General features: G+C 40.6%; 1 protein-coding gene across 2 annotated transcripts; it reads left to right on the forward strand.

Annotated features, from left to right (window-relative positions):
- The first annotated feature begins 1,447 nt into the window (after positions 1-1,447).
- On the forward strand, positions 1,448-26,117 carry ZFP62 (ZFP62 zinc finger protein). Of its 2 annotated transcripts, none has more exons than XM_036241426.1 (2): positions 1,448-1,542; positions 21,932-26,117. In XM_036241426.1, the coding sequence occupies exon 2, from the start codon at positions 22,045-22,047 to the stop codon at positions 24,646-24,648; it is 2,604 nt and encodes an 867-aa protein (XP_036097319.1). In that variant the 5' UTR covers positions 1,448-1,542; positions 21,932-22,044; the 3' UTR covers positions 24,649-26,117. The 2 variants fall into 2 exon arrangements, with proteins under 2 accessions (XP_036097319.1, XP_036097318.1); XM_036241425.1 differs by having other exon boundaries at positions 1,488-1,538.
- Positions 26,118-27,713: the final 1,596 nt, after the last annotated feature.

A 27,713-nucleotide genomic window follows, 5' to 3' on the forward strand; every position in this document is an offset into this window, starting at 1 on the left:
GAAACAAAGGAGAAAATGAACACATGGGACTACATCAAACTCAAAAGTTTCTGCACAGCAAAAGATACAATCATCAAAATGGAAAGACAATCCACTGTATGGGAGAGCATAATTGCCAATGACATATCAGATAAGGGGGTATTTTCCAATATATATAGAGTGCTCATACAACTCAACAAAAGGAAGACAAAGAACCCAATTAAAAAATGGGCAGAGGAACTAAATAGAGACCTCTCCAAACAGGACATACAAATGGCTAAGAGACATATGAAGAAATGCTCAACATCACTAAGCATCAGAGAGATGCAAATTAAAACAACAATGAGGTATCACCTCACACCTGTCAGAATGGCCGCCATCAACAAATCATCAAACTACAAGTGTTGGTGAGGGTGTGGAGAAAAGGGGACTCTGGTACACTGCTGGTGGGAATGCAGACTGGTGTAGCCAGTATGGAAAACAATATGGTGTTACCTCAAAAAATTAAAAATTGGCCCTGGCCGGTTTGGCTCAGCGGTTAGAGCGTCGGCCTGCAGTCCGGAGAGACCCGGGTTCAGTTCCCACTAAGGGCACGTACTTCGGTTGCAGTTTGTCCCCGGCCCTGGTTGGTCATGCAGGTGGCAGCCACTCGATGTGTCCCTTCACGTCGATGTTTCTCTCTCTCTCTCCCTTCCTCTCTCTCCCTCCCACTCTATCTGTACAAAAAATGGAAAAATATCCTCGGGTGAGGATAAAATAAATAAATAAATAAAAATTGAACTTCCATTTGACCCAGTGATCCCACTTCTAAGAATATACCCTGAGAAGCCTGAAACACCCATCAGAAAGAATACATACACCCCCATGTTTGTAGCAGCACTATTTACAATAGCTAAGATCTGGAAACAGCCCAAATGCCCATCAGTAGACAAATGGATAAAAAAGCTGTGGTACATATAAACAATGGAGTACTATGCAGCTATAGGAAAGAAAGATCTCTTATCCTTTGAGATGACATGGAGGGACCTGGAGAGTATTATTTTAAGCAAAACAAGCCAAGCAGAGAGAGACAAATATCACATGATCTCACTTATTTGTGGAATATAATGTACATAATAGTCTGAGGAACAGGGTAGTCCCAGAGACATGGAAGTGGGGCACAAACTGACAATCCCCAGAAGAGTGGGTGGGAGGGGAGAGAGAAACCAGAGAACTTATATGCATGTATGTAGGAACAATGGACATGGACAACAAAGCTGGGGATAGGGCTGGGAGGGAGGGGAAGATGAGAATCTGTAACAAAATAAATATAATAAAAATAAATTAATTAATACAATAATAAATAAATAAATAAATAATTTTTTTTAAAAAAAACTAATAATTCCTCCTTCCATTGCACCACAGGTCACGTGCTGGACCGAAGGGATTACTATCGAGTCAGTCTTCCGGCCTCCCAGAGAGGACTCGGAAGTGCCTCGGAGCTGGCCCAGGTTCTTCCGGCCCGGGCGTCTGTGCTTTTGTGTCGCTAGCTGCCGAGTACCAAAGCGCTGCCTCAGCCAGTACGTGAGTATGTGGCCACTCGCGCTTCCGCTCCGGGCCCTGGTCTGTCACGCCTGTCCCTTCTTGGTCCGGTCCTTGCCTGCCCCTCGAGTCCCGTGCGGGATCTGGGAGGAAGCGTGTTCTTTCCCCAGGCTCCTCAGGAGACGCGTGTAGCGGAATGGAGGGGAGCGAAAACCACGGGCTGGCTGAGGGGTGTGGGGCGCACCACTGGAACAGACATGACTCCTTGGGGGCGCCTGCTCTGGCGGTTCTAACGGCTAGGGCTGTGGCCAGGGCTTTGTCGGGGCTCTGTCCCGCTCTCCTATTTCTCATTTGTTTGATGCTGTCTCAGGTGGGAGGGGAATCGTTAAAATTACCGCTTTAAAATCCCCCCCCCCCCGCCACTCCCCTCTTCGTGCCCTGGTTGTGCCCCTGTAGCAGTTAAGTTTGACATGAGAGTGAATACGAGCGTTAGAGGGACCCCCTAGGGTGATCTGATTCGTCCTCTCTTCCCCCGTCAACCACCCTTTTTCTCTGATGGAGGGACGATGCTGAGACTGGTGGCTCGGTGCAGATCGAGCCCCTGGGAGGTGTTTCCTGGCCCTTTTCCTGGGGAAACTCACCTGTATACAGACAGGGGTGTGCCCGGAGGAGGCGGCCTGTCGCGTGGACTCCGAAAAGTAGAAGGCCGAGGAGGCTCCTACACACCGGGACAGGCTTACGGAAACCCAGGTGGTGAGATGTGAAAGATGTGCTGCTTTAAGACGTTTGGACTAGCCAGCCAGTAGGCGTGGTGTTTTTTGAAAGCACAAGGGTTTGTTTTTTAAATGTTTAAATATGTAATATATTCATATGGTTCAGATATTTAAAATATAAAAAGTTATCGGCGAAAGGTTTCCTCCCGTGCAGCCATTTTCCTGGGCCCAACTTCATTAAATAATCACATTTATTTGAGCGTATAGTTCCAGAATTTCTTTATGCAAATACAAATGTAGTTAGTTAGTTCCCGTTTTTTCCACACATATGGTAGGTCACTCTTAAAAGGTCTGCCCCCTGCTTCTTTCACGTTCACTTAATCTATACATCATAGAGATCATTAGAACACAAAGAGCCTTTTTTTTTTTTTTTTTAACAGCGATGTGGTATTGGATTAGCTATCGATTGTTTTGATGTTTTGGACGTTCTATAATTTTTTAGATCTAGTCAGAGACATTGCGTTTTTCCAATTTTTGTTACCTCATATAATGATGCATTCAATGACATACTATAGCATATCTGAGCAAGGGTTTTTAAAGAAGTGATTAAACAATCAAAATAATTTTTTGTTTTACACCAGTTAAGCCAGTTATTAGTATATTGTTAAATATACCAAATTATTATAACTCATGTAGTATAAAAAAAACAAATAAAACCAACTGGTTTTTCTCTCCTGAGACTTGTGTTTATGATGGTTTAGCCTTACAGTATAGCCTAATAAACAAATTCTGTTATTCACTCTTTTCAAGCCAGTATTTGCTCTTTTAGCTTCAGAAAATCTCTCAGCCTCCCTTTCAGAATCTCCTTGCTTAACTTATTCCCAAGCATGACTAGAAATTTCTTCTCCACAACCAGGTATGAGAATGTTCTGTTTCATGTTTTACTTTGAAGAAAAATCACCTTGAATCCTTATTCCACTTTTAAGCAACAGAACCAACACATGTTAACCATTTACTTATTCTGATATTCAAAAACTATAAATACAGTAATAACTAAAGCACAAGTCATATTTCTCTCTTCCCCTCTGCATATCACTTCTCTCATTCACTCCTTAGTACCAGTTTTCATTTATTCCATTCTCTCACTTCCTAAGTACTTTTTTTTCTGGGTAAACATTTTGTGCTCATGTACCTTCTTGTTTTTTCTCTCTGAAGAAAGAATAGATGGCTTGGTCATCTCCAAGTCAAATATAATATCCAAGATACAGAATCCAGATGTGACACTTGATGGTAGATTGACTTAGGAAATATGTTTGGTACTCTGGAAATCTAGATTAGCTACTGGCATGTTGCACCTGTTGCTTGCTGCAGGAAATTGTTAATAGGCAGCAGTTTACACTAGAGGTAGCCACAATTGCTCTCTGGTGAGTTGCCTAGGCTCCTGACTCTTGGGGGCAGGGACAGCAAAAATTAAGGGCAGGTTCATAATATCTGCCTGAGCTTTTCTAGGCATTGGTGGTAGAAATGAACAAGTGCAAAGGTACCCAGAGGTCATGGGTGACGTAGATGACTTTCTGTGGCTGATGCTTCTGACTTATGTAACTAGGCTATAGGGCCCTGCTCCCTGTTAAGAATTGGTTAGAGAGGAGTTTTCAGTCCAGCCATTAGAACTTTTAAGAAGTTAAAACTTGTCTCATTCTTTGTGCGCAGTACTTGTGCTTTTGGAGTGATTCTTTTCTTGTGTTGTGGGGAACACATGACTCAGCCACCACATCAGTTGTATTTTTTTTTTTAAACTTTATTTGTTATATTTATATTGGCAAGCTTCCTTAAATATTTTTAACAAGGTAAGGCATTAATAAAAATATACACCCAAATACTTGCATGTACACACACACACACACATATATGTACATAAGTAAACAAATCATCATTTGAAGATATAGTACAACTTCTTTATTTCACTGTACCTTGGACCTGGAGATCTTACTTGAAAAAACTTTTCATGCTTCATGGTACCTTGTTTATATAGATGCTCAATAAATTTTTATGGTATAGCAGTTTTAGTAGTAGTTACAATTTAAATAATAAAGGTATTCATGAATATCTTGAGTTTTTCTATTTGAATATCAAACAAGTAAAGTTTTGTTGGTTTAGTTTCTTAAATAATATTTTTTATTTCTAGTGTTGAAAGTATTACAGGTATCCCCCCCACCCCATTTTTTCCCCATTGACCTTCTCCTGCCTTCGCCACATTATACTGTCTGTATCAATTGGTTATGCATATAAGTTCTTTGGTTTATCTCTTCCTGCACCCCACGTTCCCTGTAAGGTTCATCAGTCTAACAACCAATTTGTACTTAATCCCTTCACCTTTTCCTTCCATCCCCCAACCCCATCCCATCTGGAAATCAACAAAAAGTTGTCCTTATCTATGAGTCTGTTTCTGTTCTGCTTGTTCATTTGGTTTGTAAATTCAATTGTTGATAGACATGTATTTATTGCCATTTTATTGTTCATATTTTTGTTCTTCTCCTTCAAGAAGATCCTTTAATATTTCATATAATACCAGTTAAGTGGTGATAAATTCCTTTAGTTTTTTTCTTGTCTAGGAAGCTCTTTATTTGTCCATGCAGTCTAAATAATAGCTTTGTAGGATAGACTAATCTTGGTTGTAGGTCATTGTTTCTCATCATCTTGAATATCTCTTGCCACTCCTTTCTGGCCTGCAAAACTTCTTTTGAGAAATCGGCTGACAGTCTTATGGGAGTTCCTTTGTAGGTAACTAACTGCTTTTCTCTTGCTGCTTTTAAGATTCTCTCTTTGTCTTTGACATTTTGTATCTTGATGATGATGTGTCTTGGTGTGGGCCTCTTTGGGTTCATCTTGTTTGGGATGTTCTGTGCTTCTTGGACTTGTGTGTCTGTTTCCTTCACCAAGTTAGGGAAGATTTCTGTAATTATTTTTCAAATAGGTTTCCAATTACTCTCCTTCTCCTTCTGGCACCCCCATGATGGGAATGTTGGTACACTTGAAGTTGTCCCAGAGGCTCCATACACTATCCTTATCTTTTTTTACTCTTTTTTCTTTTTGCTCTTGTGATTGGGTGTATTCCAAGTCAGTGGTTTGATTCTCAGCTTCACCTACTCTACCGATGATACTCTGTAAATTATTCTTTATTTCAGTTAGTGTATCCTTCATTTCTGACTGATCCTTTTTTATGTTCTTGAGGTCCTAAGTTCTTTGAGCAGCCTTATAACCAGTTTTTTGAACTCTGCATCTGTTAGATTGCTTATCTCAATTTTGTTTTGTTCTTTTCCTGGAATTTTGTTCTGTTCTTTCATTTGGGACATGTTTCTTTGTCTCTTCATTTGGCTGCCTCCCTGTGTTTGTTTTTATGTGTTATATAGAGTTGCTACATCCCATAGGTTTTGTAGGGTGTCCTGTAGGCTCCAGTGGCACAGCCTTCACAGCCTCCCCAGTCATCCCAGCTGGGCACTCGAGGTGCACCCCCAGGTGGACTGTACACCCTTCTATTGTAATTGAGTTTTTCTTGCTGTTGACACGTCAGTGGGAGGGATTTGCTCAGGTTGATCAACTGCAAGGACTGGCTGTGCCACTGACCGCTGACCTCTGACCACGTGGGAGGGGTGCAGGGGTCCACTACCTAGAGCAATACTTACTTTAGCAGAGCTCTGATACCCACTGAGTTCCACACCTTGAGTATGTTGCTTGTGGAAGTGGTTGGGTCATGGTGCTTTGATGTGTTCTGAATCTGTCCACTGGGTGTGTTGGCTCTGGAGCCTACTGGGAGGTGCAGGCCAAAGTCAGCCACTGCCTGTATTCTACCCAGGGCCACCAGGCATAAGCTACAAAGCATTCTGCAGATTGCTGCTTCTTGTGCTGGTCTTGGCAGTGCCCAGGAGAGGCCAAGCTGTGAACCAAGGCTAGCTGCTATTAGTGCCAGTCCTGGGGCCACTTAGCAAGAGGTATGGGGCTCAATGATGTCAGATGTTACTTGTTTGAGAGATTTTAGGAAAATCCGAAGCATAAGCCAAGACAGGCCATTCCTAAAGTAAAGCCACTGGAAACGGCTTTGGTGAGCCCAAAAGTTGGGTGGGGCAGAGCCTCAGGGAATCACCAAGGTGAGGCAAACAGTGCAAACCAGGTTGCTGGAGTCCCAGATATGGCACCTGTCTGCCAGGCTGTGAGGGAAGGGCTCTCCAAAAGAACAATAGCCTCTACCAGCACATCCCTCCAGCTTTCACCTCAATGCCAAACAACACAGTTCTTCCCTGTGTGTCTCTGGAGCCTTCCTTGTGCTAGAGCCCAGAAGGAACGAGTCTAAGTAAGTCCATGTGTGGGCCTTTTAAGGGGAGCTGTCTGGGACTCCAGAAGTCTCAGCCTCCCTCAGCCTCAATTCCTGCTGGTTTTTACAGTCAGAGTTATGGGGACTTCTCTTCTTGGCTCTGGAACCCTTAGTTGGGGTGCCTGGTGTGGCACAGAGACCCCTTCTCAGAGAGGACCTTTGGGGAGGACCTTCACAGCTGAGGTAACTCTCCCAATTTTTATCCACCACATGTGAGTATGGGACCAGCCCTTCCATGCTTTTGCCCCTCCTACCAGTCTTGATGTGGCCTCTTCTTTAATTTCGTAGTTTTAGGACTTCCATTCAGCTCTATTTCAGGCAGTTCTGAATGATGATTGTTCTGTAGTTTGGTTATAATTTTGATTTGGTTATGGGAGGAGGCAAGTACCACATTTACCTACACCACTCTCTTGACCGGAAGTCTAAATAATGATATTTAAAATATATACTTTTTATGATAAATATGTGGGGCAAATCTGAAACATGATTGATATGTAATTATAACTCTTCTAAACTACTATCTAAAAGTGGGTATTAGCCTTGGCCTGTTTGGCTCAGCAGTTAGAGCGTTGGCCTGTGGTCCAGAGAGACCCAGGTTCAGTTCCTGCTAAGGGCATGTACCTTGGTTACAGTTTGTCCCTGGCCTTGGTTAGGTCTTACGGGAGGCAGCCACTCGATGTGTCCCTTTCAGGTCAATGTTTCTCTCTCTTTTCCTCTCTCTCCCTCTCACTCTTATCTGAACAAAAAATGGAAAAATGTCCTCAGGTGAGATTTAAAAAATAAATAAATAATACAAATTTAAAAATTACTATGAAAATTTTTTAAAAATAAATGAAAGTGGATATTAGTAATTCTGGAATGTTGAAAGCACATCAGTTGTCTTGATTGGCTTATGCTCTCCTCACAAACCCTAGGACTCAATTCTCTGTCTCATTGCTCCATTCTCCCACTGCAACTAATATAAATGATTTCTTTTTTCTTTTAATTTTTTATTATGAAAAAATTTAAACATACAAGAAGGCAAATAGTACAATGAATTGCATACACCCATAGTTCAAATTCAACAGTTGTCAGGATTCTGCTACATTTGTTTCATATTTGCCTTTTTATTTTTGATTTACTGAAAAATGTATAGGAATTTTTACACATCATGCCATTTTACCCTATCATGCTTCAATCTACAAAAAAGAAAAGGACACTTTTAACATAGCCAAAATGCCATTATCACACTATCCTAAACTAACTCTGATTCCTTGATATTATCTAACAGGTTGTCTAACTTCTGTGCCTATGGTCTGTTTTTGTATGGCCTCCAAACTAAGAATGAGTTTTACATTTTTAAAGGGATATTCAGAAGCAAATAAAAAAATAAATGACAGATTCAAATGTGGCCCACAAAATCTACAATGTTTTTTATCTCTTCCTTTATAGAAAAGTTTACCAACTCCTGATTTAATTGAGTAAGTGATTGTTCAAAAGGTGTATCTGCATTTGTTACTTCTTTGCCTAAAACTCCTCAGGATCAAGTCTGGACTCCATAGTATGATGGGCAGACCCTGGTGCTGCCCTTGTTTCTGCCCACCTGTCCATGTCCATTTATGCTCCCACCTTCTGTCCCAGATGTCCCGAGGAGGGTGAACACCACTCCTTTTACTCTAACTCTCCCCTCTGCTGGAACTACTCTTTTCCTGAAGCTCTTCCTAGTCCTTCATAGCAGTTCCATCCCTTCTGCCTCCTCTATCATCTGTGCCTTGTATATGCCCCTGCCATTTTTATCATGTGTTATTTTTCTGCCTGACTCATCTAGTCTGCAAGTTCTTTGAGGACAGGGTTTTCTTAGTCCCCAGGACTAGCCCAGTGCCTAGGGAAAATCAGGATATTGATCATAATCTAAGTTCCTTGGGCAATACTCAGCATCAGAGATAACATACTAGAATGCATCTTCAGTACTGTTTATAAGAATAATAATATTTTATTACATTTTCTTCATTGCCTTTGCATTTTAGCAGCCTAGTCCTTAGCTATAATAAAATGCCACAGATTTGGTGGCTTATAAACAACAGAAATGTATTTCTTAGAGTTCTGGAGGTTGGGAAACCCAAGATCAATGTACCAAGGGATCTCTGTGGGGTCTCTTTTATAAGGACACTAATCCCATTTATGAGTGCTCCACCCTCATGTTGTAAGCATCTCCCAAATGTTTCCCTCTTAATGCTTTCATCTTTGGGAATGCGGGGTTGGGGGAGGGGGCACAAACATTCAACCCATAGTGTCAGCATTTGCTTCAGTGCTAGTTTTATATGTTCTGGTGCTTTTCTGCCTGTGTTTTTACCTTTTCTTAGTATCAATTAATATGAATCTTATTGCAAACCACCTCTTTTCAATGAAGATGCACATTATTATTGATTTGTTTTTATTTCATTCATTAAGAGGATTGGATTAACTATATTGGGTGATAGAACATTGTGTCCCCACCCAAACAGAGGAGGCTAAATAGGGCTACAACAAGGAGACTGCTGGATTCTGCCTGAGTCAGAGGGTTATGTAAGCAGTGAGATGTTTGTGATCATGTACAGCAAGCCAGTCAGCAGCCGATTAAATGGGGAATCACAGAAGGCATGCAGGGGAATAAGAATTAACCCATCAGAGAGAGTCAAGGGAAAGGGTCCATCAGGGCCAAAGACCAGTGAGTGCAGTAGCAGAGAGGGATTATTTAGTATGGCTGTCTTCGTGTCTAGCAAGTCACTCCAAGTGGCCATATGCAGAAGGCTTCAAGTGCCACACTAAATAGCCTGGGAAGATTTAGCATTGGGGAATGACCAGGTGTGCATTTTTCAAAACTCTTGACAGCTGTTGGAGGAAGAATTGGATAAGGGTAAGAATGAAGGTAGGTAGACTATAGCAGAAGTTCAGAAGGAAATTTAAAAGGGCCTAAACTAAGGCCTCTCAGCAGTGGGAATGGCGTTGGGAGTAAGGACTTGAGAACCATGTAGGCAGTAGAATCAGCTGGTCTTAGGGCTTTTTCAGATATGGAGGGGTGAGAGAAAGAGAAGAGTTGACTTTCAATTTAAGTAAACGGAGGGAGGACAGGGATGGATATGAGGGTCTGTAATTGAAGAGAGGGTTCTGGGCCAGAGATAAGGTTCTTTGAGATAGCTTGTAGAAGTGATAGGAACCATGTGTATACATGGATCTGCCCACGTAGAGTACATAGAGTCAGGATAGGAAAGGTTCTAGATGGAATGGGGCCGGGAACATACAAGAGACAGCAGACTGGAGAGTCGGCACCTGGCCCAGAAGCTAACACAGCGTGGTCAGAGTGGAAGAAATCAGATTGAGTAGATGAGGCATGAGGGGAACATGAAGATGATCTTTTTAAGACACAACTGTGAACAGGAAGAAGATGGTGAAAGCAGTACCTGGAAGGAAAGAGAGAGATGAGGAAATTTTAAATTTACTTTTTACGTTTTAATCACATTTTTATTTGGAAATAATTTCCAATATACAGAAAAATTTCATGAATAAGAATAGTGAAGAAGCTTCTGGTCAAGATGGCGGCACAGGTAAACAGTACTCGCCTCCTTCCACAACCTTATCAAAATTACAGCTAATCTACAGAACAACTATCATTCGGAACCACCTGAAAAGTTGCTGAATGGAAGTTCTGCAACTGGAATTAGAGAAGAAGCCACATTTAGAGTGGTGGGAGGTGTGGAGACACATAATGGGCTGGTCCCACACGTGTGGTGGTTTCTAATCAAGAGGAACATTTTGGCTCCAGAGGTACCCTCTGAGGAGCGAGGGTTTCCAGCATCATACCAGACCCTTCAGCCAAGGGTTCCAGTGCTGGGAAGAGGAGTTCCCATATCTTCAGGCTGTGAAAAACAGTGAGGGTTGTGGCTGAGAAAGATGGAGGCTTCTGGAGTCCAGGAAGTTCCTAATAAAGGGTTGGTGCATGAACTTACACAGACTCACTCCCTCTGAGCTCCAGTGTTGGAGCAGTAGCTTGAAAGGAACAAGGGACATATGGGGAGAAATTACATTGTCTGGCACAAGGGCAAGGACCATGGGGTCTGCTTCTCCCAGACAAAAGTGCTAGAAGAGTCCAGCCAATGTGGTTGTGAGCATCAACCCATACTCCAAGAGGTCGCCAATTCGATTCCCAGACAGGGCACATGCCCAGGTTGTGGGCCCAATTCCCAGTGGGGAGTGTATAGGAGGTGGCCAGTTGATGTTCTCTCATCGATGTTTCTATCTTGCTCTCTAAAAATCAAGAAAGAAAAAAAAAATTTTCTTTTTAAAGTACTGGAAGAGGCCATTGTTCCCTTTGTTGAGTCCTCCCCACCACAGAGCCACAGGCAGGTGCCATACCTGAGTTTCCATCAACCTGGAGAACACTGTTCACCCCTGATGATTCCCTGAGACCTCACCCCACCCAAATTGCAAACCCACCCAAGCTGTTTTCAGTGGCTTTTCCATATGAATGGCCTTTCTTGGCTCATGCCTCAGACTTTCCTAAATTCAAACAAGCAGCAGCTGGCCTCAGTGTGCCCTGTACCTCAATAAGTAGCCCAGGTGTGTCACTAGCAGCAGCCCACCTTGGTTCACCACTTGGCCTCTATTGGGTACCTCCAAGCCCAACACAAGTAGCAGCCATCTGCAGGTCACTCTGGGGAAGCTGAGCACTGGGCCCTACAGGAGACCTGCTATACAAGACCACTCTACCAAGTTCAGGACACATAGCACCTCTACCTAATAAACAGAAACAAACACAGGGAAGCAGCCAAAATGCAAAGACAAACATGTCACAAATGAAAGAAGAAAAGAAATCTCCAGAAAAAGGACTAAATGAAACGGAAGTGAGCAAACTACCAGATACAGAGTTCAAAACAATGGTTATAAGGATGCTCAAGGAACTTAGTGAGAATTTTAAGGAACTGAGTGAGAACATCAGCAGCATTAAAAAGGACTAATCAGAAATGAAGGATACACTAATTAAAATGAATAATTTACATGGAATCAACAGTAGCATAGAGGACACCAAGAATCAAATCAGCAAATTGGAATATGAGAAAGCAAAAATCACTCAATCAGACAGTAAAAAGAAAAAAATATGAAGATAGTGTAAGGAGCCTCTGGAACAACTTTAAGCATACCAACATTCTCACCGTGGGGGTGCCAGAAGGAGATGAGAGAGTGCAGGAAATTGGAATCCTATTTGAAACAATAATTACAGAAAACTTCCCTTACCTGGTGAAAGAAATAGACATACAAGTGTACAAGCATAAAGAGGCCCACACCAAGACACATCATAATTAAGATAACAAAGATTAAAGACAAAGAATCTTAAAAGCAGCAAGGGAAAAGCAATTAGTTATCTACAAGGGAGCACTCAAGACTGTCAACTGATTTCTCAACAGAAACTTTGCAAACCAGAAGGGGGTGGCAAGAAATATACAAAATGATAAAAAGCAAGATTACAATCAAGATTACTCTACCCAGCACAGCTATCATTTAGAGTTGAAGGCTGAATAAAAAGCTTCCTAGACAAGAAAAAGCTAAAAGAATTTATCACCACCAAACTAGTATTATGTGAAATGTTAAAGGTTCTTTGAGAAGGAAAAAAAAAAAAAAAGATAAAAACTATGAACAATAAAATGGAAGTGAATGCATATCTATCAAAATTTGAGTCTAAAAATCAAAATAGAAGAACAAGCAGAACAGAGACAGACTCATGCATACAGACAACTTTTTGATGGTGTCCAGATGGGAAGGTGATTCGGGGGATGGGTGAAAAAGGTAATGGGATTTAGAGGTAGAAATTGATAGTTATAGTGTAGTCATGGAATGTAAAGTGCAACATGGGGAATTCATTCCCAGCAATGTTTCCCCCACAGCCCCACCTATCGAATAGATTGTCAAGCTTTTGAATATTTGCCAATCTGACAGGTGAGAATTGGTATTTTAGTCAATTTCTATTTCTCTTACTATGAGTGAAGTTAAAACACGTTTAAAAGGCCATTTTAATATATTTTATTAATTTTTTGTGTCTTTTACCCACTTTTCTGTAAGATTTTTAGTCTATTTTTCTTTAGTTTTTGAAAATTCTTTACATGTTAAGGATATTAACCTTTATATATGATGTATGTTTTATATGTTTTCTTTCACTTATTCATTTCTCTATTTTGTTTACAGTACTTTTGACATGCAAGTTATAATTATATAGTCAAAAACATACTTTTGTAGTTTTTTTTATTTCTTTTTGTTTGTTCTCTTCCTGTGGTTGTGATATCCATGAGAAACACAAATGTGTTCCTTTTCATTTGCTTTCTGGTTTAGTGACATTCCCTCTTACCATTCTCTTTGATTTAATTTGATTTTTCAAACTAATTTTTTTTTTTGCATCTGGGTTATAGTTAGAAAACTTTCTTTGTATCCAAATTATAGAGGCATTCACCCATATTTTGTTCTAGTATTTGCATACTGTTACTTTTTTATATTTACAGCTTCGCTCCAATTGGAGTTTATTTCTGTGTATGGTGTAAAGAAGGGATCTAATTTTACCTTTTTTATTTATTTATTTATTTATTTTTCTATTATTAATTTTTGATACAGATGTTTCTCCTTTTCCCCCCACTGATTCCCCCCTCCCCCTCCCTCCTAGCCCTGTCCCCAGCTTTGTTGTCCATGTCCATTATTCATGCATACATGCATATAAGTTCTGTGGTTTATCTCTCCCCCATAGCCCCCTCTGCTGGGGATTGTCAGTCTGTACCCTACTTCCACGTCTCTGGGACTACCCCATTCCTCAGACTGTTATGTTCATTATATTCCACAAATAAGTGAGATCATATGATACTTGTCTTTCTCTGTTTGGCTTGTTTCACTTAGGATGGTACTTTCCAGGTCCCTCCGTGTAGTCTCAAAGGATAAGAGATCTTTATTTCTTACAGCTACATAGTACTCCATTGTGTATATGTACCACAGCTTTTTTTATCCATTCATCTACTGATGGACACTTGGGCTGACTCCAGATCTTAGCTATTGTAAATAGTGCTACTACGAACATGGGGGTACATATATTCTTCCTGATTGGTGTTTCAGGCTTCTTTGGGTATATTCCTAGAAGTGGGGTCACTGGGTCAAATGGAAGTTCAATTTTTAATTTTTTAAGGTAACCCAATATTGTTTTCCATAGTGGCTGCACCAGTCTGCATTCCCACCAGCAGTGTACTAGGGTCCACTTTTCTCCACACCCTCGCCAACACTTGTTTGATGATTTGTTGATGGCAGCCATTCTGACAGGTGTGAGGTGATACCTCATTGTTGTTTTAATTTGCATCTCCCTGATGCTTAGTGATGTTGAGCATTTCTTCATATGTCTCTTAGCCATTTGTATGTCCTGTTTGGAAAAGTGTCTATTTTGTTCCTCTGCCCATTTTTTAATTGGGTTCTTTGTCTTCCTTTTGTTGAGTTGTATGAGCACTCTATATATATATTGGAAATTAACCCCTTATCTGATATATCATTGGCAATTATGCTCTCCCATACAGTGGGTAGCCTTTCCGTTTTGATGATTGTATCTTTCGCTGTGCAGAAGCTTTTGAGTTTGATGTAGTCCCATGTGTTCATTTTCTTCTTTGTTTCTATTGCCTTATGTGATGTATCAGTGAAAATTCTGCTGCGTATGATGTCCGAAATTTTGTTGCCTACAGTTTCTTCTAGGATTTTTATAGATTCATGAGTCACATTTAAGTCTTTTATCTATTTTGAGTTTATTCTTGTGTAGGGTGTAAGTTGGTGGTCTAGTTTCTATTTCTGCATGTTGCTGTCCAATATTCCCAGCACCATTTATTAAAGAGGCTGTCCTTACTCCACTGTATGCTCTTGCCACCTTTGTCAATTATAATTGAGCATATTGCCTTGGGTCTATTTCTGGGTTCTCTGTTCTGTTCCACTGGTCTATATGCCTGTTATTGTGCCAGTACCAGGCTGTTTTGATTACAGTGGCTTTGTAGTATAACCTGATATCTAGTAATGTGATTCTTCCAACTGAGTCCTTATTTTTCAAGATTGCTGTGGCTATTCGAGGTCTTTTTTTGGTTCCATTTGAACTTTTGAAGTACTTGTTCTAATTCTGTGAAGTATGCCATTGGTATTTTGATGGGGATTGCATTGAATCTATAGATTGCTTCGGGTAATATGGACATTTTAATGATGTTAATTTTTCCAATCCATGAACAGGGTATGTGCTTGCACTTTTTTATATCTTCCTCTATTTCTTTTTTCAATGACCTGTAGTTTTCTGCGAATAGGTCCTTTATTTCTTTGGTTAAGTTTATTCCTAGATAACTTACTTTTTTTTGCCGCAATGGTAAATGGGATTGTTGTTTTAGTATCTCTTTGTCTGAGTTCATCATTGGTGTATAAGAATGCCACCGATTTCTTGATGTTAATTTTGTATCCTGCTACTCTGCCAAATTCATTTATTGAGTCTAGTAAATTTTTGATAGAGTCTTTGGGGTTTTCTACCTATAGTATCATGTCATCTGCAAATAATGACAGTTTCACTTTCTACTTTCCAATTTGAATCCCTTTTATTTGTCCTGTCTGATTGCTGTGGCTAAGACTTCCAGTACTATGTTAAATAAGAGTGATAAAAGTGGGCACCCTTGCCTTGTTCCTGTTCTTAAGGAAAATGCTTTTAGTTTTTGCCCATTGAGTATGATGTTGGCTGTAGGTCTTTCATATATGGCCTTTATTATGTCTAGATATGACCACTCTATTCCCACATTGCTGAGCTTTGTTATCAGAAATGGATGCTGGATTTTGTCGAAGGCTTTTTCGGCATCTATTGATATGATCATGTGGTTTTTATTCTTCATTTTATTTATGTGGTGTATCACATTTATTGATTTGTGAATATTGTACCAGCCTTGCATCCCTGGGATTAATCCCACTTGGTCATGATGGATAATTTTTTTGATGTATTGCTGGATCCAATTTGCTAGTATTTTGTTCAGGATTTTGGCATCTATGTTCATCAGGGATATTGGCCTGTAGGTTTCTTTCTTTGTAGTGTCTTTTTCAGGTTTTGGAATTAGAATTATGCTGGCTTCATAAAACGAGTTTGGAAGTCTTCCTTCTTCTTGAATTTTTTGAAATAGTTTGAGGAGAATTGATGTTAGTTCTTCTTTGAATGGTCGGTAAAATTCCCCTATGAAGCTATTCGGGCCTGGGCTTTTGTTTGCTGGGAGAGTCTTGATTACATCTTCAATTTCTTCGGTTGTGATTGGTCTGTTCAAGTTTTCAGTCTTTTCCCAGTCCAGTTTTGGGAGACTATGTGTTTCTAGAAATTGGTCCATTTCGCTTGGATTGTCGAATTTGTTGCTATATAATTGTTCATATTAGTTGTTAACGATCTTTTGTATTTCTGTGGTGTCAGTTGTTACTTCTCCTCTTTCATTTCTGATTTTATGTATTTGGGTTCTCTCTCTTTGTTTCTTGGTGAGTCTAGCTAAGGGTCCATCAGCCTTGTTTATCTTTTCGAAAACCCAGCTCTTTGTTTCAGTGATCCTTTAAATTGTTTTTTTTGGTCTCTATGTCGTTTATTTCTGCTCTGATATTTACTATTATTTTCCTTCTACTTGCTCTGGGGTTTTCTTTTTGTTTGCTTTCTAGTTCTTTAAGTTGTGAGGTTAGATAATCTATTAGAGATTTTTCTTATTTTTTGAGGTAGGCCTGTAGTGCTATGAACTTCCCTCTCAGAACTGCTTTCACTGCATCCCATAGAATTTCTGTTGTTGTGTCTTCATTTTCACTGGTTTTCAGGAACTTTTAAATTTTTTCCTTGATCTCCTTCGTAACCCATTCATTGTTTAATAACATGCTATTTAGCTTCCATGTGTTCAAATGTCTTTGTATGTTCTTCTTGCACTTGATTTCTAGTTTCATGCCAATGTGATCTGAGAAAATGCTTGATATGATTTTAATTTTCTTTATCTTGTGGAGACTTAGTTTGTGCCCTAACATGTGGTCTATCTATGAGAATGTCCCATGTGCACTTGAGAAGAATGTGAATTCTGTTGTTTTGGGGTGTAATTCTCTGTAGATATCTATTAAATTCATTTGGTCTATTGCTTCATTTAGAGTCTCTGTTTCTTTGCTAATTTTTTGTCTAGAGGATCTATCCAGTGATGTCAGCAGAGTGTTGAAGTCACCTGGTATCATGTATTGCTATCGATTTCTCCTTTGAAATCCTCCAGAAGATTTTTAATATATTTTGGTGCTCCTATATTGGGTGCATATATGTTTATCAAGGTTATATCTTTCTGTTGGATAGATCCTTTCAATATTATGTAATGGCCTTCTTTGTCTCTAGTTATGGCCTTCATTTTGAAATCTATTTTATCAGATATGAGTATTGCTACTTCAGTTTTTTTTTTTCTTTCTGTTTGCTTGGAAGATTTTTTTCCATCCCTTCACTTTCAACCTATGTGAGTCTTTTGTTGTGTGGTGGGTCTCTTGTAAACAGCACATAGATGAGTCATGCTTTTTTTTTTTTTTTTTTTATCCTCACCCGAGGATATTTTTCCATTTTTTTGTACAGATAGAGTGAGAGGGAGAGAGAGGAAGGGAAAGAGAGAGAGAAACATCGACGTGAAGGGACACATCGAGTGGCTGCCACCCGCACGACCAACCAGGGCTGGGGACAAACTGCAACCGAAGTACGTGCCCTTAGTGGGAACCGAACCCAGGTCTCTCCGGACCGCAGGCCGACGCTCTAACCGCTGAGCCAAACTGGCCAGGGCGAGTCATGCTTTCTTATTCAATCAGCTACTCTGTGTTTTTATGGGAGCATTCAATCCATTTACATTTAAGGTGATTATTGATATGTAGTTATTTATTGGCATTTTTGTTTAGTGTGCTTTTATTTTTCTTCCCATTTCTCCTGCTAATTACAGCAGTCCTTTTAACATTTCTTGCAGTGCTGGTTTGTTGCTAATGTATTCCTTTAGCCCTTTTTTTTTTTTTGTCTGGGAAGCTCTTTATTTTACCTATTTTGAATGATAGCCTTGCTGGGTAGAGTAGTCTTGGATTCAGATCCTTGTTTTTCATGACCTTGATTACTTCATGCTATTCCCTTCTGGCCTGTAGTGTTTCTTGTGACAAGTCAGCTGAGAGCCTTATGGGGTTTCCTTTGTAGGTAACCTGTTGCTTATCTCTTGCTCTTTTTAGCATTCTCTCTTTGTCTTTAATTTTTGGCAGTTTGATTACTATGTGTCTTGGTATGGGCCTGTTTGGGTTCTTCTTACTTGGGGCTCTCTGTGCTTCTTGAAGTTGAATGCCTTCTTCCTTCACCAAATTAGGAAAGTTTTCTGTCACCATTTCTTTGAATATATTCTCTAACCTTTGCTCATTTTCTTCTTCTTCGGGGGCTCCTATGATGCGAATATTATTACGTTTTCAGTTGTCCCACAGTTCTCTTAAGCTGTCTTCCTGTTTTTTTTAATCGTTTTTTCCTTTTGATTTTCTGATTGGTTGATTTTTTCTACCCTGTCTTGTAATTCACTGATCCGGTCCTCAGCTTCCCCTTTCTGCTTTTTATACCTTCCAATATGTTTTTCATTTCTGATATGTCATTGTTCTTTTCTTCTTGGTGGATTTTAATTTCCAACTGGTTGATTTTCAACATTTCTATGTCTTTACTCATGGTGCTCATGTCCTTAAACATGCTGTTGAGCTTCCTCAAGATCATGGCTGTGAATTCTAGTTCTGTTAACTTGCTTAACTGCACCTCATTTATCTCATCTTCAGTAGAGGTCTCTTGTTCTTTCATTTGGCTTTTGTTTCTGTTTTTCACCATTTTGGCTATCACAGTTGGCTTTGGAGTCTGCCAAATTTTCCCTGTGGGTGTTGGTGTTCTGCTCTTTGTGGCTCCCTCTCCTGGGTTTGGATGAGGTAGGGAGGACCTGCTTTTAACACCACTGTCAAGTCTTAACTTTCCTGGTTAGAGTTGCTAGCCCAGGTAATGGTAGTTATCCTCTAGCTTTTTTGCCTGGAGGCTATTAAGAGAGGTCACCTGAAGAACCTTGGTTTCTGAGTTGACTGAAAAACTCCCTCAGGTGCTCAGTGTAAGAGGATTTCCCGAGGGTGGGGCAGATGTTGGTTGTTAATGGGCCTCAATTAGCATTTCAATGACCACCAGGTGGGGTTGAATCTCTGAGGGAGGGGCCACTGTCTCTCTCCAGGGCCCTGGGAAGAAGATGACCACAATCTTGCGTGGCTGCACTCAGCATAAGCTCTGAGCACCCTCCAAATCCTGAGAGTCCCCACACAGTTCCAGTCCAGTCTTCCCTCCCTCTGCCGGGGCCCTAGGTGAGTGGCTGCTGCCAATTTATTCTCTGTCTGGGCTCTGCGTTGTGGAGCCGCCAGGGACTTTAACCCGATGGCACTACTCCCAGCTAAGGGTGGCGATGCTATGGCACCAGCTAAGGGTGTAGCACCCAGCCGAGGTCGCAGGACCCAGCCGAGGGTGTAGCACCCAGCTGAGGCTGCCGCAGGACCCAGCTGAGGCAGCTGCTGGTCCCAGCTGAGGCCACAGTACCCACCCGAGGTCGCCGGACCCAGCCAAGGTGGCAGCAGCTTCCAGCCGAGGCCCCTGGACCCAGCCAAGGGCGTAGCACCCAGCTGAGGTCACAAGACCCAGCCGAGGCAGCCACTGGCCTCACCCAAGGTCGCAGGACCCAGCCTAGGGCGCAGCTTCCCACCGAGTCCGTTGGTCTCAGCCCAGGTCACTGCAGACCGTGGGCTCCTGGCCCCCTTTCGTGTCCTCGCAAGCCTACCAGTATTGAGTCAGTGTCCCTGGTTGTGTGGTCCTTCAAGCTGCCTTTTGGTTACCCCTTCCTGACGATTTGTCTTTATTTTTGTTGTAATTCCAGTTTGGTCCTGGGAGATGGTATGGTCTGTGTAGCTTCCATTCACTCTGCTGCCTTTTTTTCTCTTCCCCTTTGTCTTAATGGCTTTATACTTGCTGTAACAATTAAAAGATCATCTTCTCCTCAGTAATTTGATATATTAACTTTATTATATATTTGATTTCAATATGTAATTAGGACTGTTTCTGGACTTTCTATTTTATTTGTCTGTTAGCTGAACCAGTACTATGGTATTTTGGTTATAGAGGCTATGTAGTATTCTTTAATATCTAGTATGGTTAGTCTCTCCTCATGGCTCTTCCTTTTTTGTTTTTTCTCTAGCACTTTTTGTGTGTTTATTTTAGGGGATTTGGTTTTATGTCTGTAGGAACATAAAGGCCAAAGGGAATGGATGGAGCAGAGTCCCTGATGTGTGTGGAAGCAGGATTCAGAGCACAGATCAAAGGTGTATTACAGCTGATGGTTCTGGAATTTCACTGCTTACCTAGTGATAATAGACTGTTCTGTCCAAAGTAGGAAAGAAAGAGAGCAAGGAACTAGGCTGTGACACCATTTCTGTGATCTCTGAAGATTTCTTACCCAATATCACTTGTCATTTTGTGAAGCTTTCTCAGCCAAACCACCTTTTGGTCTGCTGAGTAGTGCTTTGTTTTATTGTTTTAGAGATATTCTGAGTTCCTAGCTTCTTCTCCTTTTAGTGAATTTTAATTGAGTCCATCATTACAGTTCCATAAGCATAAGTTGGGTTATAAGTGTCATTCTTTATATGTGTCCACTCCAGAATATATATCTTACTTTTCCTTTATTGCCTCTGCTTTCCCCTTATGTTTATATATAGAGTTTCTAAGTAGGATTGACAAAAACTTTTCCTTTATTGCCTCTGCTTTCCCCTCATGTTTATATATAGAGTTTCTAAGTAGGATTGACAAAAGTCCAAAGTACTGACCCAAGAGAGTCTGATACCCAGGGTAAGAGGAGAGATCCATATTTCAACAAAGGCTAGTCACAAATGTCTAACTGTCTAAGGTTGGGGGATAAGGAACTTAAAACTATTTCATTTGTTCTTAAGAGTCAGCTTGTCAGTAGGTGGATACTGATGGAGTGCCAGCTATGTGTAGAGTACTTTCACAGGGATGAAGCAACCCTGCCTGGCTCCTAAACTCCTTTGGAAAGGAGTTTACCTTTCCTGAGTCATGTGCTTTATCTTCAGGTTCCAACCCTGATCCAATGACCTGATTTCGAATAAATAACAAAATAAGTAATAATAGCATAGCAATCACTAAGTGACAGACAGTGTTCTCAACATTTTACATATGTTCTCTCACTTAATATTTGCATCAACCCTATCATTGCACAGATGAGGAAATTGGCGCAAAGAAGTTAAATGACTTTCTCAAGGACACACAGCTAGGCATTTGAACTTAGACAGAATGATTTCCTTTGCCTAATGGTTTGTATTTTTGCTTTTGATATTTGATATTCTCTGACTGCAGTTAGCCTCTTTATAAAGTAGGAATGAAAATCTTTTTGCCTGGCAGGCCAGTGTCATTTCCCATATAAAGTTCCTGACTACCCTGAATAGCCATTTTCCAGGGTCAGAATTGTCCTTGGAAGGGAAGTCCAGGAGGCCAAACCAACAGGCTTATTTTGATCATCTCTGACATAACTATCCCCATGATTTTATAACCACCTCCCCAATACTTCCACATACTGATTTCTCCTCTTCTTTAATTTTGCCTGTCTTCTTAACTTTTGTCTTATTAATCTGTCTCCTCTTCTTCAGAGATTTCTTCTACTCTCTGTTTTTCTATGACTTGGTGTCATTTTTAAACTGATCAATGTTGCCCTGGTTTTGTACATCATTTCAGCCTATTTTAACTTACCCTCATGCTAAGCTCTTATAAAAGAATAGAAAAGCTCTCTCTATTTCATTGAAAATCTAGAGCTTGCCCTGGCTGGTTTGTCTCAGCAGTTAGAGCACTGGTCCACGGACCAAAGAATTGCGGGTTTGATTTGGTTATGGGCACATAGCTTGGTTGCAGTTCAGTCCCTGGCTCTGGTCAAGATCGTGGTGGGAGGCAACCAGTCCATGTGTCTCTCTCACATCGATGTTTCTTGCTCTTTTTTCTCTTTCTCCCACCCTCCCTCTAACTCTGAAGATAAATGGAAAATGTCCTTGGGTGAGGATTTAAGAAAAGAAAAAGAAAATTCAGATCTCTAGCATTTCAATTTTAGCTCAATAGTGGCAGAAATTTTGGCATGTTCACCATTGTATCCCAGCAGTTAAAAATGATACCTCTCAGATAGCATGCAGGCAGTAAACACTTAAACGAATGAGTGAATTTGGATGTAATTCTTCTAGTTTTTTCTAAACAAAGTGAACAAGTATCATTTTCATTTTCTTGGTTTAGTGTCACATTTCAAGACGAGGGCCACTGAGGATGAAGAAACAACTGAAAAGTGTGAAAATGTTGGAAATGCAGAATCTCTGTGGCTAAAAGTGGAAGGTCTTCAGGAAGATTATATGCAGGAATCTAAGGCTGGTGAAACTTGTGATTGGGATAGCAAGGTAGAGAACCAGTTGGAAAAGCCTGAGGGGAAAAGAATGATGGGGGACAAAAGTGGCATCAGGGAAAAGACTATAAAAGCCAAGAACACAGCAAATGTAAAGACAGAACAGGAAGACAAGACATCTGAGAAATGTTTACATCTGAGTTCAAAGCACATTACACACCAGACCATCCCTATAGAACAGAAAAGCAGTGAACAAGGCAAATGTGTAGAGAATGTCAATGGAAACTCTCATTGCCATCTGAAGCAGAAAACCAGTGCTTTTAAGAAATCCCATCAATGTGATGAGTGTGGGAAATCCTTCAAGTATAATTCCCGCCTTATTCAACATAAAATTATGCACACTGGGGAGAAACGCTATGAGTGCAATGACTGTGGAGGGACTTTCCGGAGCAGCTCAAGCCTTCGAGTCCACAAGCGGATCCATACTGGGGAGAAGCCGTATAAGTGTGAGGAATGTGGAAAAGCCTACATGTCCTACTCCAGCCTTATAAACCATAAGAGCACCCATTCTGGGGAGAAGAACTGTAAATGTGATGAGTGTGGAAAATCCTTCAATTATAGCTCAGTTTTGGACCAGCATAAGAGGATCCATACTGGGGAGAAGCCCTATGAATGTGGTGAGTGTGGCAAAGCCTTCAGGAATAGCTCTGGTCTCAGAGTCCATAAAAGGATCCACACAGGGGAGAAACCCTATGAATGTGACATCTGTGGGAAAACCTTCAGTAATAGCTCTGGCCTTAGGGTTCACAAAAGGATTCACACAGGTGAAAAGCCCTATGAATGTGATGAGTGTGGGAAGGCCTTCATTACTTGCAGAACACTCCTAAACCATAAAAGCATCCACTTTGGAGATAAACCTTACAAGTGTGATGAGTGTGAGAAATCATTTAATTATAGCTCTCTCCTCATCCAGCATAAAGTCATCCACACTGGAGAGAAACCTTATGAATGTGATGAATGTGGGAAGGCCTTCAGGAATAGCTCAGGCCTTATTGTACATAAAAGGATACACACAGGAGAGAAACCTTACAAGTGTGATGTCTGTGGCAAAGCATTCAGCTACAGCTCAGGCCTTGCAGTCCACAAAAGCATTCACCCTGGGAAGAAAGCTCATGAATGTAAAGAGTGTGGAAAATCCTTCAGCTATAACTCACTTCTTCTTCAACATAAGACCATTCACACTGGAGAGAGACCTTATGTATGTGATGTGTGTGGGAAAACCTTCAGAAACAATTCAGGTCTCAAAGTCCACAGGAGGCTCCACACTGGGGAAAAACCATACAAGTGTGATGTGTGTGGGAAAGCCTATATCTCACGTTCAAGCCTTAAAAACCACAAAGGAATCCATCTTGGGGAGAAGCCCTATAAATGTAGCTATTGTGAGAAATCCTTCAATTATAGCTCTGCTCTTGAACAACATAAAAGGATTCATACAAGGGAGAAACCCTTTGGGTGTGATGAGTGTGGAAAAGCCTTCAGAAATAATTCAGGTCTTAAAGTACATAAACGAATCCACACTGGGGAGAGACCTTACAAATGTGAAGAATGTGGGAAAGCCTACATCTCACTCTCAAGCCTTATAAATCATAAAAGTGTACACCCTGGGGAAAAGCCCTATAAGTGTGAGGAGTGTGAAAAAGCTTTTATCACATACCGAACCCTTATAAACCACAAAAAAATTCATCTTGGGGAGAAGCCCTACAAATGTGATGTGTGTGAGAAATCTTTTAATTACACCTCACTCCTTTCTCAACACAAAAGGGTTCACACTAGAGAGAAGCCCTACGAATGTGATAGGTGTAAGAAGGTCTTCAGAAACAACTCAAGCCTTAAAGTGCATAAAAGAATTCATACTGGGGAGAAACCCTATGAATGTGATGTGTGTGGAAAAGCCTACATCTCACACTCAAGCCTTATTAACCATAAAAGTACCCACCCTGGCAAGACACCCTATACATGTGATGAATGTGGAAAAGCTTTTTTTTCTAGCAGAACTCTTATAAGCCATAAAAGAGTCCATCTTGGGGAGAAACCTTTCAAATGTGTTGAGTGTGGGAAATCTTTCAGTTACAGCTCACTTCTTTCTCAACACAAAAGGATCCACACAGGGGAGAAACCTTATATATGTGATAGGTGTGGAAAGGCATTCCGGAACAGCTCAGGCCTCACAGTGCATAAAAGGATCCACACAGGTGAGAAACCCTATGAATGTGATGAATGTGGGAAGGCATACATCTCACACTCAAGTCTTATCAACCATAAAAGCATTCACTGTGGGCAGCAGCCCTTTAACTGTGAGTGTGGGAAATCTTTCAATTATAGATCAGTCCTTGACCAACACAAAAGGATCCACACTGGAAAGAAGCCATACCAGTGTAATGAGCATGGGAAGTCTTTTAATATCAGATCAGATCTCATCAAGCATAAAAAGGTCCATACAAGAGAGGAATCTTTAAATATGCCAAATTTGGGAAATTATAGTGACATGTCACAAAAGAGAACTCATGAGGGTGGGAATGTTCTGGATGGGACCAGGATGAGATTGTCTCTGTAGGAGGCAAAACTTTCCAAGTCTCAAAGAACTCAAATGGAAGAAAAACCTTATGATTGTAAGAATATCTGAGGTCCTTGTTTGTGGCTTATAATTTACATAGTGTAAATGAAACCATGAATAATATCCTCTGTGCATCAATCATAGACAGCAAGGAAGCCTTCAATGTCAAGGTAGTTGAGCTGTTATGGAATATAAAATAGTTCATACTGAGGATAAAACCTATCAAAATGGATAGATTGTTCAAATAAAACCTTCAAAATAAGCAGACATTTTTGGACACAAGGAAACACATGGGTGAAGAAAGGGTTTCAATTAGAAGTCACACTGTTACCATTAGAAAGTTCATATTTGGATAAATTCTGTGAATCTAAAGGTAGGGCATTCAGGTATAGCTCTGAGTTCCAATTATACATTGGTAAGTTAGAAAATCCCCAGAAGGGGCTCCAACAGCAAATTCAGGGAGAGACGCTTCAAGGAATAGAAATGTATTTAATAGTAGTGATCATGAAGTAAAAACTTGATATAAATGAATGGCTTAAGGAGGGATGGTGATGAAAAATTCTGAAACAAAATTTGAATTTGGTAGGTAAAGTGAAAAGTGTAGACTTAACAAATCTGATAGGAAAAAGTCATTCTAACACATGGCAGTTTGATTGGATTATACTGTTGTAATGTGCTAGTTGAGTGGGTGAAATTTTTCAAATAAACTCCTCAATGAATGATAAATGTGTGGTGAGTGAAAATCTCACATTTTACTACAAATAAGAAGGTTCTACCACGGAGAGAAATACAGCACATGTGGTAACTAATGGAACAACGTCTTTGATAGAATTTGTACAAAAAGAATTGATTCAGGGATTCCTATGAATAGGAATGCTAAGAAAGAGGGCATTTTATTGCAGAAGCAAAAAAGCTAAGTAACTACCAATAATCAGAACAAAGGAGGAAATCCATGCTTCTTAATCCTGCTAAATAATTAATTGTTTTGGGCTGGGTGATTGTAAAGATTTAATGCACTACATGTGTGTACTGTGTTTTGTAAAATGTTATGAATATATTATTCAGGGCTCACTTTCTCTTGGCCATGAAGAGCCAGATAGTTTTGGCAAGATAAGGTGGAACTCCAATAAAGAAATTCCACAAAAGTAAACAGGCTGTGCCTGGCTTTAGATGGAACTGTGCAGGGAAAGCCATTCATATCACATCTTTGTGGGGTAAGTTATGCCAAATTCAAACCTTGGAGGGCAGCAGGGGTCATCCCCCAGGGCTGGCAGCTCAGGTTTCACTAGAAGTTAGGGGGTACCTCCACCAGAAGGAGTGAAGAATGGATTGACCTCACATACTGGTGCTGGATCATAACTCCTGGGAATGGACAGGCTCTGAATAGTAGTCACCACACAAACAGTTCTGTTGGGAACATAAAATTTAACAAAATATTAACTTTGTGTAAAACAATTAACTAGGTAACTCTAAAGGGTAAAAGGAGAGTCTTTTGAGAGTTAAGCAACCTATTCAAAAATACTGGGTGGGGTCTTTCTATAGAGACTGAATTCCCTGTCAGATCTCTCTGGCTCCAATATTCACTCTTTTTACAAGAGAACAATTGATAGCCAGATAGTTTACTAGCTCTCTCTAGGACTTTGTGTATCTACGCCACAAAGTTTTCATGCCTGTCTCTGGGAATATAACTATTTTACTTTCTCTCCAAACCTTACCAGTAAATTTTGATGGAGGGAGTAGTGGTGGGACTAGGAAAGGGAGAGGTGTAAACTCAACTCCACTTTGGAATGTCACTGACACACTTGCTCTTTGTCCTCTCTACATACAGCACTGGCAAGCATGATTCCACAGACAGGTTAATTTTTTCAGTGAATTCTTATTGAAGATGCGCTAGATACATTCCACTGTCCTAGGCACTAGGTAGGAGGAGTAAAGGATATATTAGGGAGAAAGTCCACAAGCAAACTACCCCAATGAATGACGATTAAAATTCAGCATTCAGAGGAAAGAGCACCACTGGCAATCAGGAAGAGGGAGACAACAGTGATATCTGGACAGGACAATTGAATTGAGATTTTTTGCTTTTTCCTTTTTTGATTTTCTTGTTTTTGTGTTTTTGAGGGAGGAGTGGGGAATTGATTGTCCTGATGAAAGTCATCATCAGAAAATCTCATATCCTCCAAAGTGGCCAGTTTCTAGTAGGGCTGGTATCCAATGGGCACAAAGGTTGGGGACATGGAGTGTCAGTTTCCAGGAGTCAGGTATATTGATTCATCTTCATTTACTAAAGATAAAACCAGCACTGTCTTAGATGATTGGGTTACCTGAGGTTTCTCTGGCCAGGGCTGTCAGTGTGCCAATGGCTTGAGGCCCTAACCTGGACCTAAAGTACCACCTACTTTCAGGAGAGGCACAGGTTTAAAAGGGGAGAGGACAGCCACCACTCAGATGGGGATTCTGAGTGTCCTAGCCTACTGAGCACTGGTACACATTACTAGTGGGACCTCTATGGACTCTGATCCACCTGAAGTGGGTACAGGGCCCCATGGCCTTGGCTTTGGCCTTGGCCTTGGGACTATCTAAGGACAGATAAGTTCAGCTCAGGATGATCCCAGACAAGAAGAGGGTATTTGGATCTCCAGGCAGACTGGTGCAGATCCAATAAGGTGGTGTGGCCACATCTGTTCAGACCCTTGGAACTTGAGCTGGTTTGGGGACCACTATTCCCCCACCTCTTTTCATAGAAAATTTCTGATGTGCAGGAAGAAAAATAAAATTGCCAACATGTAGGTAAATCAAAACACTTAAAAAAAAAATGCAGTGTCTAATTCAATACTAGAAATAGAATTGAAATGTTGGACAGTAGTAGGTAAATTGGAAGATAGAAGATCTACATGGAGGAGGGTCAAGATGTTTAGGTTTTATGATAACTTTGTATAATAAATTGTCATGGGCAAGACTAGAAGGATAGTAATAAAAGAGTAAGTAAAAATCTGGGCTGGAAAACCTCAAAGTCTAGAAAAGAAAAGCAACATTGAAAAGGTGGAATGATGCTTTCTGGTAAA

The sequence above is a fragment of the Molossus molossus genome, unplaced genomic scaffold (genome assembly GCF_014108415.1).
Source record: "Molossus molossus isolate mMolMol1 unplaced genomic scaffold, mMolMol1.p scaffold_m16_p_4, whole genome shotgun sequence".
Taxonomy (NCBI): Eukaryota; Metazoa; Chordata; class Mammalia; order Chiroptera; family Molossidae; genus Molossus; species Molossus molossus.